This window comes from Panthera tigris, chromosome E3, assembly GCF_018350195.1.
Source record: "Panthera tigris isolate Pti1 chromosome E3, P.tigris_Pti1_mat1.1, whole genome shotgun sequence".
Classification (NCBI taxonomy): Eukaryota; Metazoa; Chordata; class Mammalia; order Carnivora; family Felidae; genus Panthera; species Panthera tigris.
This window is the reverse complement of record NC_056675.1, coordinates 5,248,970-5,265,348: the sequence shown is the minus strand read 5'-3', so window position 1 is coordinate 5,265,348 and position 16,379 is coordinate 5,248,970. Positions and strand designations below refer to the sequence as shown.

The window sequence follows — 16,379 nt, the reverse complement described above, 5'->3', positions numbered from 1 at the left end:
TGGTTTTCCTTTTATTTAAAACTCAGCAACATTGTGTGCAATATACCAGGATGGCTGCAGGCTATGTGGCAGACATTTCTGAGATGCAGTGCACATATGCCATGGCTGCCTTTGGGGAACATAGGTTGGCTGGGAGCCGGCCCTGTGGGAGCAAAGGAGCGCCCGGTAGGAACAGGGCGGAGAGGAGAACAGGAACACACATCCCAGAGCTACCGTGAGATCATTCAGATCATTTGAGATCATTCAGATCATTTGGGGGAAGGGGCACAAAGCTCAAGAAGGGCGTGGTTCTGGAAGGATGCCGAGCTGAAGGTGAAGGGAACAGAAAGGCTGGATGATGCACACTGTGCTGCTAAGAAGCTGAAGTTGTGTCTCAGAGGCAGCAGACAGCCAGCAGGAGCTTCTGAGCCAGGGAGTGATCTGCGCAGACGTCTTCCTGGTAATTAACTGGCAGCAATGGCACGGAAGGGGGAGGAAGACCGGCAGTGATCAAGTCCGGCGAGCGTGCAGGCCTGGGCGTGGGCAGTGATGGGATAGGCACAAACCCAGATCTGTGCAGAATGTTCCAGAGGAGGGCTTGGTGGTCGACAGGCAGAGCTCAAAGGAGAACAAATTGAGCCCGGTGTCTAAATCTCTACTTTCAGAGACTGGAGAGACCGTGATATTAAAAATTAGGAACTCATAGACAAGGACAAGGGCAAGAAAATAGGTTTAGAGAAGGCTTCAGTCCAGAATGCTGGCTTGTGGAAGAATGCCTTAAGGGAAAGCAGTTTGGGGGAACTTCTACAACTTTAATAAGTCTTGTACAGGTTCACTAAGTACAAGTATACCATCTGTACCCTAATAAAGACTAAAAATTTACATTCCAGTTGACTGAAGGATTAGAAGTCCAAGTTCACATTTACAGAGCCTGATGAAGGCGAGACGGGCACACTCCCGTCCTTTGTGTCGTCCTTAGCCCTTCTGTCCTGAGAAAGGAGACTCAGCTGCTTCTTCAGTTCTTCAATTTCTTTTTCTTGCTCTACTATTTTCATCTGTAGAGTGAGGTTAACCTGTAAGAAGAACATTTTAAGCTCCATTAAAACGGCTTCCTCCACTTTAAACATCCAGGCATTCCTCCCTCCGCATGCTTCCGGTGGGCCTGAATTCCAGTTACCACGGCTAGGGAAGCAGCGCCAGGCACCCAGCAACGTGTTCGAGGGGGAGGTTCCCACTGTTGCACAACCGCAACTGTCGGCACCTCAGTCCACGATGTACGACCAGGGGCCAAGCGTCACTCTGTCAGTGCTTGGTCACTGCGTCAGTACTGCCAATGTGTGTGGTTGTGCTGCCTACTCGTCCCCAGTGACAAACCCATGAGACAGTTTTTAAAAATGAATAACTGGGTCCCCTGGTGGCTCAGCTGGTTAAGCATCCGACTTCAGCTTGTGTCATGATCTCACAGTTCATGGGTTCTGGTCCCACTTCAGGCTCTGTGCTGACAGCTCCGAGCCCGGAACCCGCTTTAGATTCTGTGTCTCCCCCCCCTCTCTGCCCTTCCCCCACTTGCAGTCTGTCTCTCTCTCAAAAATAAACATTAAAAAGAATTAAGATCTTTTTCAAATAAATAAATAAATAACTGAAATAAAATGAATAACCGAGAACGGAACCAGCCAACCAAGACAGAAGTGCCCCAAGCTAATGAGAAGCGATGATGCTGGAGGGGAGACCATATCACAGCTAAACGATGTTCGAGGAGAAACAGCTGACTGTGGGGCTGCTGCTGCTGCTGCCGCCACCAGACAGATGGGATGCGCAGCCCCAGGGCCCAGGAAGAGGACTTAACATAAATGAGGAAAAGGACAAAGATGTCCCAGAGAAAGTAACAGCAAAATTCATGTTGAAAAACCCTTGGGAGATATTTCACAACACTGGAAGTGCAAAGGATAAAATGTTGGGAGCCGATCCAAACTTAGAAAGGAGTGTACAGTTAGGGGTACCTGGGTGGCTCAGTCGGTTAAGCGTCCCGACTTCGGCTTGGGTGTGATCTCACGGTTCACGAGTTCAAGCCCAGCATCAGGCTCTCTGCTGTCCGCACAGAGCCCACTTCAGAAACTCTGTCCCCAACTCCCCCTGCTCCTTCCCCACTTGTGTGTGTGCACTCTTTCAAAAATACATAAACACTGGGGCACCTGGATGGCTCAGTCGGTTAGGCGTCCGACTTCAGCTCAGGTCATGATCTCACGGTCTGTGAGTTCAAGCCCTGAATCGGGCTCTATGCTCACACAGCTCACAGCTCAAGAGCCTGCTTCGGAATCTGTGTCTCCCTCTCTCTCTGCCCCTGCCCCCCCTCGTGCTCTGTCTCTCTCAAAAATAAATATTAAAAAAATTTTTTTTAAATACATACACGTTAAAAAAAACAAAAGGAATATACAAGGCACCGAGGCATAGAAAAGACGTTCATTCTGTATCCTAAATTCTACTTAGGAGATGGAAGCAGGCGCTGTTCACGCCACTCCTGAACACTTTCTTAATCACAGTGCACTAAATACTAGTTTTACAACTGGCTTCGTTTCCATGTACATCTGAAACTGACAAGTTTTAATGTTTTGAGAAACATTTTTATTTAAAAACAATTTTTTACTATTTTTGAGAAAGAGTGAGTGAGAGAACATGAGCAGGGGAGGGACAGAAAGAGGGAGACACAGAATCTGAAGCAGGCTCCAGGCTCCGAGCTGTCAGCACAGAGCCTGATGCGGGGCTCAAACTTACCACGAGATCATGACCTGAGCCAAATCAGATGCTTAACAGACTGAGCCACGTGGGCACCTCTCTGAGAAACATTTTTAAAGGTCACGGGACAACTGTAACTTCCCATTGACTACTAACATCCATTTGCATGGTTTGAGCTCAGCATGGTCATTTTTAGTCTGTATGACCACGCAAAGCAATGACTGCCTGTATGTACAAATTTTATCTCTATAGGCATGTGTAGGCTATATTATAAAGAATTCCAGGCTCCGAGCTGTCAGCACAGAGCCCGATGCGGGGCTCAAACCCACGAACTGTGAGATCATGACCCGAGCTGAAGGTAGACGCTTAACTGACTGAGCCACCCAGGCGCCCCATCTAATATCTGACTTAAATGGGAGGGGGAGATAAATTTAAGAACCACATCTGCTATTTTCAAAGACGGCAAAGTACTACACCCACCTGTTTATCATTCCAGCCAGTGAAATTCACGGTTTTACTTGAAAATTAGTAAGCCTTAAATAGGAAACAGATCCACTAAACAGATCGCACAAATAGTTCCCAGACTAGGGTGCATCAGAGCCACTTCAGGTGTGTGTTAAGCACAGACCGCTGCTCCCTCGCCCTCCCCGGGACTTCTCTCAGACTAGGTCAGGGCACCAGAGAGGGCCTGAGAATTCTAGCAGGTTCCTGAGGATTTCATGCTGCTTGCCTGGAGACTGCACCGTGAGGACCGGAGCAGTGAATGCAATACTGCGCCAGCACAGGGTGTGCAACTCACTCGGGGTGTCCTGTTAAACGCGCATTCTGACTCGGCACGTCTGGGGTGGAGCCCAAGACCCTGTGCATTCTCACCAGCCCTCCCCCACACCTGGAGGAGCAAAGCGCTAGAGGATCTGCGAATGTATCTTTGAATCAAGCTTTCGTTAAACCTCAGAAAGTTTCTAGAGACACAGAACGGATGTTTCCCCGGTACACGCAGACCAGAGACGGTGCTTGGCTCTGTAACGTGTCTGGAAGGAGGAAAGGAAGGGGGGTGTCCTGGGGCGATCACAGGACCGAGAACCAGACACACACCTGCATGCGGAAGGATCGTAGACGGGCTAAGGCGGTCCCTGCCACCGTCCCTCCACCTCCCCCCACGAATTCCTGCTTTCACCCTTTGCCAGGTGCTCCTGTTGACTAGTAGGTGTGTTATAATCATTTAGAAAAGGTTATACATCACGGTTGGAGAGAAAAAGAAAGGCTTTTGACTTAGCAAGATGGGGCTAAAAAGCACAGCCAACAATTACATGTTTACGGTAGACGGTCGGCAGCGGTCACCTCGCTTCTTGGACTATGAAAAGTGTGTTACTGGGAACTCCGGGAAGGAGTTTAAATGTCTGGCTCCCACAAACCTTATTCTAAGCTCAACTGTTCCTCGTGAAATCAGATTCACAATTCAAATTCTATTTTAAGCTTCATATTTTCCCCAGTATTAAAAATCTATATACAGGGGGCACCTGGCTGGCTCAGTCAGTGGAGCGTGTGACTCTTCATCTTGGGGTTGTGAGTTTGAGTCCCACGTTGGGCAGAGTTTGCTTTAAAAAAAAAGAATGAAGAAAATACATATATACATACGTTTGCAGAATTTTGGAAAAGTTCGCTTTGCAGCAGCTGAACAGCAGACGGTCTCTGAGATGCGTTCTTTCTAGTTAAGAGCTGGATATACTTGGCTTGTACAGGACACCTCTTACTGAGGGATTCAGGTATCTGACCAGTTCTTAAACCTGTTAAAACTTGCACTCGCTCCATTTCTGTTCCAAATGGCTGAAAGAGCTCCAGCAGGATCACACCCAAGCTATACATATCTGACTGGAGAAAGCGGAGGAAAGGGAATTTAGTGGTGAAACACACAGGGAGAGGGTACCCTTTCCTTTGTAAGGAAGGATGGTTCACAGACCTCACGAGGAAGGAAACCTAGTGGGCGGACTCACCCCTCACAGCGGCACGTGTCTGCCACCTGCAGCAAGGGCCCTGAGTGAGAGGTGACTGGTACTGTCACAATCCCTGTCTCTTCAACAGCAAAAAGGGGCATCCACGGGCACAAAGGATGGACAGCCGGGCGAGGGGCAGGGTAACCCCCAGCACCCACAGTCACTACCATACTACCACTTCCCTGCAAATCCAGACTTGGAGCAGCCAGAGCGAGAGGTGTGAGCCCACAAGGGCTGGTCCCAGCTACCGCGGTCACAGTGTCCCTGCGGCCTGCTCCGGTGGTGCCCCCTCTGCCTCCAGACATAGTTAAGCATTCTGGGGAAGTTCAACAAGCTGCAGAAAATGTGTTACTTTGCCTGAAAGAGTTTTTCTAGAGAAAAGTCTTTGCCAGATAGGATTTTAGGAACAGCCATGGTTTTTTCTGACAGTTCATTCCTAGTCACTAAAAAGCTGAATGATTCATCAAAAGAAAATCTATTAGGCTGTTATTCTGAGAAATGGATTTACTTTGACATTCCTTCAAGGAACAAAACGGACTAAAACTCTTCAGTATCTTCATTCTACTTCAAAGGGAATCAAGAACCACAGTTCCCTGTAGCGTTATTTAGCATTTTTTTGAGAAAACAGAAGAAAGGCAGGCTAAAACAGGCTTCTATGAATTCTAGCATCCTGAGGTTAACAGTGACCTTCTAAAGGGAAGGCTCATTTCAAAAAAAACTTATGACACCCACGGATTTATAAGCGGTTAAAGTAGCCTAAAAATCAGTGCCGTCAGACTCTGCTGAAAAGCTAGGTTTCCTGTTCCGGCAGTCTGATGTAACAGACAAGGTACCCTGCTCAGTTATCTCCCCAGTTCCTCTGCACGAGAGCGGCCATCGCATTTATCTGTGCTTCTGCTACTTATGACCACAGACTCCGTCTAACAAAAGGGAGAAAGGCAGCGAATACTACCTTGGCATCATACTCGGATCCTTCCAACTGCTCAGGGGAGGCGTACAGACAGGTACCCACTCTGGAAGTGTGCGTGGGCATTCCTACGATTGGAAAAGCCAGACATTTAAACACTGCAGAGTTCACACTGTCTACACTAAAGAACACGGACTCGGAGCAGGGCACTGTAGCCCCCGAAAGGAACGATGGTTGCTTTTTGTTTTTATCTTACTTTCGCTATTATATTAAGTCTTTGTGATTCTCTTTAAGCGCAGGGGCACCTGGCTGGCTCAGGCGGTTAAGTGTCCGACTTCGGCTCAGGTCATGATCTCGCGGTTCGTGGGCTCAAGCCCCGCGTCGGGCTCTGTGCTGACAGCTCGGAGCCTTGGAGCCTGCTTTGGATTCTGTGTCTCCTCCTCTCTCTGCCCCTCCCCCACCTGCACTGTATGTCTCTAACATTTGTAAAAATTTAAGAAAATATATCCACAAGTTCAATCATGCCTCTTTTTTCCTTAATGCCAAAAAAAAAAAAAAAAAAGATAGAAAGGAAAGAACACAACCAAAATAAACTTACTCTTCCCATCTCTATCAATCCAGTCTGTGTTCTTCTGTATGATGTCCGTGCAGGCCAGACCAAAGTCGCCTATTTTTACTTGCTGATCAGGGCCATGAAGAAAAATATTTCTAGGCTGTAAACAAACAGAACAATTCCTTGTTGTTCTTAAACAAATTGTAAAAATGCATAGACATTAAGAGTTTTCAACTCAGGAGCAAGGAGCCCCTCAAAAATGAAAAATTAGAGCAGTGGTTCTAAAACTCAAGTGCACATTAGAATCACCAAGGAGCTTTAAAAAAAAATCCCAATATCCAAGCCATTCCAAAGACCAATCAAATCAGAATTCTTGGGGGTGCACGCAGCAGCAGTATTTGAAGTTCTCCATGTTGGGGTGCCTTGGTGGCTCAGTTGGTTAAGTGTCCAGCTCTTGATTTCAGCTCAGGTCATGATCTCACGGTTCATGAGTTCGAGCCCTGCATTGGGCTCCAGGCTGGCAGCATAGAGCCTGCTTGGGATTCGCTCTCTCTCTGCCCCTGCCCCCGCCCCACACTCTCTCAAAATAAATAAACAAAAAAATAGTAATAGAAGTCCCCATGTTACTCCAAGTTTGAGAACCACTAACACAGAGCACACTTCGTTCACAACTGGTCAGCCGAGCGTCAGAATTCCCTGAGAAGCTTTTAAAAACTATCATCTTCTCCAACAAGCCAAAGACTGATTTTCTTTTTAAGTTTATTTTTTTATTTTGAGAGAGAGAGAGAGAGCAAGAGCAAGCAGGGGAGGGGCAGAGAGAGAAAGAGAGAGAACGAATCCCAAGCAGACTCCGTGCTGTCAGCACAGAGCCCCGTGCAGGGCTCGAACCCACAGACCGCAAGATCATGACCTGAGCCGAAGTCGGACGCTCAACCAATTGAGCCACCCAGGCGCCCCAGATTTCTTTTTTTAATGAGAACATTTTGATATTTGTAAAAAGCTCCTGGATGATTCTTTTCTGTTAGCCAGGGCTGCGACTGTGAAGGGACGCATTCAGCTCTATTTAAGCAACCGGTGCAGACCCAAAACTTCTCCCAATGGAACTAGTCCTGTGCAGGCACAGACCTGCGCCCACACTGAGGGGAGGATGCTCTCTACTCAAAACAAAAAACGTATTTAGGTTAAAAGTTGGCTTTTCTTACTTTAAATGTAATAATTTTAATTTTTTATTTGCACCTATAAATTCCTCTGTTTTAGCTTTGTTCTTTTTTTTTTTAACTATCGCCAAATGGAGAATAACACAGAAATGACCTCATGCACACGATGATAATTTGGCTATGTTTTTGTGACTGAAAAAAGTCCCCAAACCATGTTTCTATCTGCCACTGTATGACCTAACAGCAAAGCTTTAAAAAGTTGAGCCTGATAGAAAAGTGAACCTTGATTACAGATACAAGCCTTCACAGTTCTAGAATGGAACTGAAGGGGTCATAATGAGACTAAAACTGACCAATTCTGTCACAAGTGTCCCCTGAACTTCCAAGTCCCTACTCTTTGAAGTTTTGCTCATGGGAAACATAACCAAGAGAGGCAGCAGGGAGCTGGTGGCCAACGGGGCCAAGCCCCTGGAGGAAGGCCCAGCCGCGGCCCTCCACATCAGACTCTACGAGGCCATCATGAGGGAGGACTGTGCGGCCATCCGGGTGCTCCTGAGAAGCCACCCCGTCAACCAGCCCATGACCATTCTGGCCAACTCCACCAGCTACCGACTCCTTCTGAACCAGGTCCCCCCCCCCCCCCCCCCCCCCGCTTTCTGCTCAGCCACCTGTAGGGAAAAGACACGCTGCTCCGAAGGCCCACCACCTAATTCGCGCGGGCTCCTCGAGGCCCCCCCACACCCGCAGCCCCACGGGTCACCCCCAGCGCACCGCATGGCCAGAGCAGGCCCTTCTAAGTCGACGTGCCACCCCCTCCTCTAGTTACCACACGCACACGGACACGCGAAAAGACTAGAATGCATTTGGTTGGCACAACGCTGATGCCATCCTCTCAGATATGGTGATGACAGCTGTGTGAAGGGATTACTTTTCCCCCTTTTACATATGCTTTATCATTTTCTACATTTTTATACAATTACCTTTATAGTTATTTTTTCAAAAAGTCACCCTCTCCCTTACCCCACCTTCTTCCCTCATCCTGCTGTCACACTGTGAAGCCACTGATTACATACATATGCATTTTAAGAACCGGCATAAACACCTCGGCGAGTCACAGGACACACGCCACGTTCTCTCTGAGACCCCGGAAATGTGGGTGTCACTCCTGAGACTATAACTCTGGCAAAGTAGGAAAAAACACAAAACCGTACTTGTCAATCACCCTGCAGGTTAATTTAAGGACTAAGTGACTTAGTAGCAATTACCGTTAACTTTCCCCTGTGAGCTCCCCACAAGAATCAACTTCCAAAGCTTTCAGTAAGTGATTTCTGTTGCCTTGGTAAATCTGCATTTATGTAAAACACAGGTTTTATAATAAGAAACTCACTGGTTTGGGGTCCTTTAAAACAGTCAAAAGGAAGGAAAATTTCCATGCACATACCAGAAAAAATACCGAACTGAGATACTAAATACACGTATTTCCTCCAAAACAGCAGGCTGACACAATGGCCACTTCTCCCTGCACAGGGCTCCTTGTAACGTATTTCGGTTTCTCTCCCGAAGCAGACGCAGTCCATCATCCCCATTCATCTGGCTGCCAAACACCGCAAGGCACAAAGTTTGCTCTGTTTGCTAGAACATGGCGCTGACCCCGAAGTAAGGTAACTGGACAGGGATCACTTCTAAGTGAGGAGACGCATGACTTGGGTTACCCTTCCCGGTCACGTCCGGACTCATCCATCCTTCGGTGTCACGGACTACAAAACCCTTAGGTCTTGAATGAGCCCGTTTCCTTACTGTCTAGATGAGAGCCTCTGAAAAACTGGCCGAAACGCAGGAATGCACACCAGGCAGCCCACTGAAAGCGTCCTGAGAATTAAGCGCTCAGCAATGATGCTGTGGAAAATGCGTTAAGTCCTGGTCGCAGCCCTCAAGGAGTTTAACGCCCTAAGCTAGGGTGAAAAATAAGTAAACAGAAACACACAACGGATTTTCTTTTTATCACCCACCCCTACAAAGTACGCTTCACAAAACAGAAGCTTGTGTGGCTCCCCAACCCGTCTTCACCACCTAGACCAATGCCAGGCACTAAGTGCCCGATAAATACTGCCTAGTGAAGCAACACCTTCTTGGCCCCGTAACATTACAACAAAGTAAAGCCCCAAATCCTCACTATGTTCCACAAGAGCCCCCCAACCTGTGTGGCTCCCCCCTCACCCCTGCACACCCCTGCCCAGCTCTGCAGACCCTCACGCTGTCCTTCCACGACTGGACGTCACCAACGCGCCCCCTCCTCCACAGTGGCCCCTCGGTGCACCCTTTCCGACCCTTCCACCACAGGCCGCCCCCGTGGGCCCTCATAACTCTTAGAACTCTCCCCACGGGTAATTCTGGCCTAGCTACTGAAACGCCTGTCGTGCCAGACTGTCAGGCCTGCAAGGGCAGAGACTGTTTTACCCTATCCCTCCCTAGCCTGGGGCCTTACGCTACATAAATACATGCAAACCGAAAGTCATTTCCAAATCTCAGCAGAGCGGTCAGCTATTCGTAATAAGCCTTCCCTTTTCTCTGCCAAATAAAGCAAGTTGGGAGGCCACCCGGAGAGACCTCAGCAGAGGGGCGCACGGGGGCCGCTGTAAAACCCTGGCTGCTCCTGAGTTGGCGCAGGGAGTGAAGACCAACTGGTTTCACTAACTGGGGGCTGTGGGTCTCCAGATTCGACTCTGTCTTCTGTTCCACCTACCCACATGCGGGGAGCAGATGCAGGGCCACGAAGAGCCACGTCGGCGGGGGTTCTGGCCCGGTTCGGCTCAGCTCTGCATTAAGACCAGGTCACACCCAGGCCCATGGAACTCTCCCGCGTGGCTGCTAAACCACAGCACCGTGTGAGGTGCTGGGGCACAGGATTAACCAACATACAGCCTCGGAGAGGCCAGTCCCAGCAGGGGTAACAAAACTGAAACTGCTGTAGGAAGCTAGGCCCCTCCAATGCTGTGACGCGCAGCACCCTGTCCCCCCCCAAAACGCCGTGATACCCCGAGGACTAAACGGCCATGCAGATTTCCAAACACTTCTTCCAAGTAGTTGAGGAGAATTACTTCAAACAGACATTCCCTTCTTGAAAACTAATTCTTCGTGTAGATACAATGTAGGTATTTATGGATATAGCATAGACATTCGTTGATACAGCATAGATATTCGTGGATACAGTGTAGATACTTGTGGATATAGCGCAGACATTCGTGGGTACAGTATAATCTGTGATGAATAACTATTTTAGGGACACAAGAGGCCTTACCACACTTCACCTGATGCTGCTGCACTGGCCGATCATTTCTACCACGTGGACAAAACCGGGGAACAGAATACAAAGGATCCTGACAGACATTCAGAACGATGCCGTAACATGTCTCCGCATTTTGTGCGAACACGGAGCCCAAGTCAACGCCCGGGTAGACAACAGCAACAAACACTCCCCCCTCCACCTGGCCATAACCTACGGGACCTATCCAGTGCTCTCCATTTTAGCCCAAAATGGTGCCCACATCAATGCCGTTAATGAATCCAGCATGACGCCCCTTCACACGGCTGCAGACATGCTCAACAAGGAGATGATGGAAACACTCATTGCCTGCGGAGCAGATGTTAACTGCGTCATCTCCTCCACTGGGAACACGGCCCTGAAGCTGGCGGTGTGCACGGCGTCGAGCAAAGCAGGCCGAACGCTGGCCGCGGGCGTGAACTGCATCCGTTTGCTGCTAATTCACGGAGCCCAAGTGAACGCCCGGGACCACGAAGGTCAAACGGCTATCCATGAGGCGTGTTTTGGAGGCAGAGAGGCAATTATCAATCTCTTGCTCGAATTTGAAGCAAATGTCAACCTATTAACAAGAAACGGGGAGTCTCCCATCTACATGTACCTTCAGCGCGGTTCCAACGTAAGGGACACGGAGCTTCTGGCCAGGCTACTTCATCGCTCTTATCCTTTGAGACTGACCAATAACCACGGAATTCTACCTGCGGGAATCATGCTGCCAGAATTCCACCTCTTAAGGGAAACCCTCATAAAGCTATCTCAAAGACCCTTATCCCTACAGGACATCTGCAAAAGGAACCTCAGGAATATTTACGGTGAGAAGTACAAAGGGCACTTGAAGCGACTTCTCCCCGCGAAGATGTGGCATTCTGTATATGGCTTTCATGACTTAGCTTACCTCCTGAAATAGCACCCCCAAGTGGCACAGGCCATGGAATTTCAGTAACTCACTGCACGGTTTCTGGCTAAGACACATACCCGGGCAACACTGAACCCATCAGCTTGCACATCCCGGATGTACAAACCATTTGGTTCCTAAACTTTTTTCAAAAAATAAAATGATCTGCACGTTAACTTTTTTGTTCCCAAATACTCTTTTAAATACATTTTCCACAATTTAACTTTTTGTTCAAAAATAAGCCACTTAAAACTCTTCTGCCAAAGAGGTAAACGTGTTCTTTCTTGATAGCCTGTTGTGATTAAAAATCAGGATAAGCATAGATTTTTTTTAAACAGCAGAAAAAAATTGGCCATATTAAACTCCCTTGAAGATACACAATTATAGAAACAGATTTTACCTCTAAGGCTGCAATAATCTATGAGGATTTTTGTCCGCATTAAATACATTTAATGTCCTCAATTATATTAGTACTCCGCACACTTACTACCTGGAAAACCAGTACTAATCCTCCAGGGAGAATTTTCGAGTGCCCAAAGATCACTGCCTTTAAATTCAATCTAAAGTTCGGGACCTATAGGATGATGATTTACATAAAAATAATGATAATCCTCTAGATAAATGGAAGAGGATACATAATTCCATCTAATTCAAAGAACCAATGCCACGTCCTCCCTGATACGAAATTACTGCTGCTTTCAACGACTCAGCCTCTCCACTTACCTTCAGATCTCTGTGTACAATTCCCATGTTGTGTATGTAAAACACACCTTCCGCCACTTCTTGAAAAATTTTTGTTGCAACACTGGCCATAACATAGGGACCTTCAAGTAAAAGAGGAAGTTTTATTTCTCTAATTGTCTTTTAACTCATTACATTAACATCTCAATGTTACATAGTTCTAAATACATTAAACACATTAACATCGTTCAGATTTTCAACAAAATGGAATTCCATTCAACAAATGGAATTTCAACATTCCAAAACGGTTAGAAATTAGACAAGAAGGGCTCCTCAGGTGGCTAAGAAACCACCACAAACCAGCACCCTAGTGAATAGAATTGGTGTCACTAATTTCACTCAAGAGCCCCTGTATTAATTACCTCGCAAACCATTCTTCAGGCATCAGGTGGCTAGATTAAATTAGGTTTAAATCTTCTTCGACCCCTGACATCCCTCACAGCTAATAAATTTGGTGTCCTAAACCCACTGCGGATTAGAGACACTGTTACAAATAATGGAATAAAAAACAGATACATTAGGCTAGCTTGAGGAGTGAGCTTCCATTATGTGGACATTTGCAATGCTACAGTTTCCAAAATTGACTAACACATGAAAAATGAAGTATAGGGAAAAGTAAATAATTTAATTCATCTATTACCATGTGATGTAACACCTAACTTTAGAGGGCGGGAAAGTTCTGTAGGAGACTAAAACAGAAATTGATAAGGACAAAAATCCTGGAGTTTTCCAGCTAAGCTATTTTGGTGAATATCGTAACGAGAACTTAATAGCTTTTCTCTTGTCAGCCACTGTAAACCTTAAACAGACTGCTTACTTTCAAGCACCACACGAGACAGGCTCCCTTCTCCTGGATGAGCCTACGTCGTTACGCAGCTCACCTACCCCACGCTCCCCTTTTGCACCAGCTAGCATGTACCTCAGGAAGCTCAAGTCCTTAGCCCAGTGCTTGAGAAGACAGAAAACTGTGTGCGTGGGTGTGTGTGTGGGTGTGTGCTCAAGGGTACCACTCACAAGCACCTCTACTACCAGCGCCCCTCACACCGAGGCCGCGACCCCCTGTCCACAGGGAGATGAAGGAGGGCTTTGGGGCTTTCACAGCCTTTCGGAACAACTACCTTCCTTGGGTCTGTCGGTAAGAGGTGCCCATCTCGGGCCCCAGCTAGAGGGTTCGGTGCCGCACACGGGCCCGATCCAGGGAGAACACTTTCCGTTCCCTCAGCACCGCACCCTTCACACCGACTGCTTCACTCCTCAAACCCGATCACATGGGCCGATCCACATTTCACAGGGGAGGAAACAGGCAGAGAACAGCCCCCTGACTTGACCCAAGCCTTATGGCCAGTGAGTGCTAGAGGCAGGATACATACCGGGGTCTATCACTTCTGGACTGTTGGGAATGGCTCCTGTAAAACTACACGCGACAGGAAGGAACGCACACGGTGCCGGAGTACTACAAAGTAAAACCTTTGTATTTTTAAGTATTTTTAGAAGAAAAATATGTATCGTGCTAGCTAGCTATATCATACACAGTCTTGCCCTGTTTTCATTGTCCTGGATGGTGTAAATCGGAGACATCCCATACATCATGAGGGACTCATTACTTATTTTCCAAACGGAAGTTGAAAGCTCAACAACTCCATACAAACTTTAATAAGCCATTCTTCTTGTAGAAACATCTGTGTATAGCACCACGATGCCTGTGCAGCAACGGATACAACCCAACAGGGCACTGAAAACACCCTGCCTACTCCTTGCCACGACTGAACTGAGAAAAGCGTGCCAGGTTCTGATTACATGGTAAACCAAAGAAGCGGCGAACGTCGAGGAAATGTTTGAGGGAGGCATTATGTTTCTGCCTTCACTGGAAGCTAATCTAAGATTCTGGGTGGGTTAAATGACCTATATTTTAGACCAAATAAAGGGTGACAGTGTCATCCAGAGTGAACAGCAAATGATTAATACTCGGTATTTAGCTGAGGCTTTACTTAAAACCCAGTCTCTTGCGTCCCCAATTTTGGTAACGGAATACACATTAGAATCGACAAGAGAATTTTCAAATAAATACCAAAGGCCAAACCCTATCCCAATACCAATTATGTAAAAATTACTGTGTGGTCTCAGACAACAGCCTTTTTAAAAAAACAGACTTCACTTGTCAAAACAATGTTAGATCTACAGAGAAATGGAGATGATAGTATGGCTCCCACTTAGCCCACACCCAGTTTCCCTTTAATAACACCTACATTAGTATGGTACATTTGTCACAATAATGCACAAATACTGATACAAGCCCACAAACTATTCAGACTTCCTTAGTTCTTACTGAATGTCGTTTCTCTGTTCTAGGACTCCGTCCAGGACACCATATTACATTTAGTTGTCATGTCTCACGAGGCTCCTCGGGTCTGTGACAGTTCCTTAGACTTTTCCTATTTATGACGACCATGACAGTTTTGAGAAGTACTGGTCAGACACTTCGTAGAACATGCTCAGACAGAGATTTGTCTGACGTTTTCTTACAACTAGATGGCATTATGGGTTTTGGGGAGAAAGACTCCAGACACACAATGCCCCTCTCATCACCCCTTCTCAAGGGCACACACTATGAATAGGAGTTTTCACTGCAGATGCTGACCTTGAACACCAGCCAAAGTCATGTTGGTCGGCTTACTCCACCTTAAAGTTATTCTTTCTCATCAACGACACCTTTTTGAAAACTCCCTAGGTGATTCTAATGTGCGGCACAAGTTGAGAACCAGTGTGATGGTAATTTTAGAAATTACTAACCTGACGGAGTATTTCTAGAGGAAATAATCTAACTACAGAGGAAATCTAACTACAGAGGAAGGAAGGGGATCTGGATCTTCAGAGAGACAAACTTTTCACCCCCTACCCTTCTGTAAGGATTTCTTTAAGGGTGTAATTTTGCAAGAGTATCACAGTGTCATGTTCCAAAAAATAACACAAATATTTAAATTTCCTTGCAAAGATTCTAAAAGACCTTTTCTGCCCAAAAGCATTAACCTGAATTCTGGCGTATTACTGCTTAGGTATCAAGAAACCACATCTCTCTTTTTATAGACCTCCATTCTTAAAAAATGTTGAAATAAGCACCATTGTTTCTTTATGTTAAAAAGGTGATGTTTTTCCCCTAAAGCACACGGAGGTAGTTCCTACAGCGGAAGACCGCCCGTGTCTTGATTTCCCAGCCCAATGTTTCCAGATACATACGGTACTCACATGCAGATTCGTCCACGTACTCCTGGCCCCGCTGGTTTCTCTCGACTATCCAGTCCCACAGAGAGAGCTGGCACAGCTGCATCTGGATGTGCAGCATCAGGTGGTACTGCACCTGGGGGGCGACACAGCTGGCTCCCACCTGTGCACGATTTGCTCCTATCACTCAGTCAACAGATACTCACCTGCCTACTCTAGGTCAAGCACGGGGCTAAGTGCTCAGGAAAGAGACGACAAGCACGTGTCTACCCAAGAAGCCCCAGGGTCTAGTGAAGGAGACAGAGACATAAAGGAATACCGAAAACGGTGTGTCATAACCCAAGGGGGCAGGAGCAGGCCCGGTAGGAGAACGGGAGCAGCTCCTGAATGGGACACGGAGGCACGGGGGCTGAGGCTATGTGGTCTGCTCACAACACAAACAGTTTCCAAAGCTAAGACACCATGTCAAAGAATGGCTGTGTGGTATTCAACTCTCTGTATACCTCAAGGTATACGCACTGTGGTGGCTTCACCGGGTCCATAAATAACTTGTTCAAGGAAAAAGTAAGCAAAAATTAAGCTTGCTAGAGCCCATTTAGGTGCCGAGGAAAATCCCCCAAATGTAATACAGGGAAACGAAATGGTTTTGATGAACAGTCCCTCACACGCAACTCCTTTGGATTCGGAGGACTCCGCTCAAAGTTTTGTGTTTTGTGAAAAGCACATGCACAGAACCACATGGTCCTGGACAACGAGAATTAATTCTGCGTGCATGCATACATACAGCTGGCATACAGCTCTGTAATCCCAGCATGCGGGACTGTATGTAGATTCTGTTAATGTTTAAGGTTTTTTTTTTTTAAACACGAATTCTCAACACCA

General features: G+C 47.0%; 2 protein-coding genes across 7 annotated transcripts in view; one reads left to right on the top strand and one right to left on the bottom strand.

The window, feature by feature from the left end:
• Positions 1-770: 770 nt before the first annotated feature.
• Positions 771-16,379, bottom strand: part of EIF2AK1 (eukaryotic translation initiation factor 2 alpha kinase 1) — a 30,764-nt gene continuing 15,155 nt past the window's right edge. For 4 of the 5 annotated variants that reach the window (XM_042971924.1, XM_042971927.1, XM_042971925.1 and 1 more), the window contains 6 exons: positions 15,522-15,633; positions 12,261-12,361; positions 6,212-6,326; positions 5,659-5,741; positions 4,351-4,584; positions 771-1,052 (listed from right to left, as the gene is read on the bottom strand). In XM_042971924.1, coding sequence (XP_042827858.1) covers positions 882-1,052; positions 4,351-4,584; positions 5,659-5,741; positions 6,212-6,326; positions 12,261-12,361; positions 15,522-15,633 — 816 coding nt within the window. In that variant the 3' untranslated portion in view covers positions 771-881. Of the gene's footprint in view, positions 1,053-4,350; positions 4,585-5,658; positions 5,742-6,211; positions 6,327-12,260; positions 12,362-15,521; positions 15,634-16,379 lie in introns of those variants that run through there. The other variant, XM_042971929.1, reaches the window with a different exon arrangement.
• On the top strand, positions 7,667-11,713 carry ANKRD61 (ankyrin repeat domain 61). 2 transcript variants are annotated; one of them, XM_007081107.3, is made up of 3 exons: positions 7,667-7,950; positions 8,887-8,984; positions 10,604-11,713. In XM_007081107.3, the coding sequence occupies exons 1-3, from the start codon at positions 7,735-7,737 to the stop codon at positions 11,547-11,549; spliced, it is 1,260 nt and encodes a 419-aa protein (XP_007081169.2). In that variant the 5' UTR covers positions 7,667-7,734; the 3' UTR covers positions 11,550-11,713. The 2 variants fall into 2 exon arrangements, with proteins under 2 accessions (XP_007081169.2, XP_042827867.1); XM_042971933.1 differs by having other exon boundaries at positions 7,668-7,950; positions 8,890-8,984.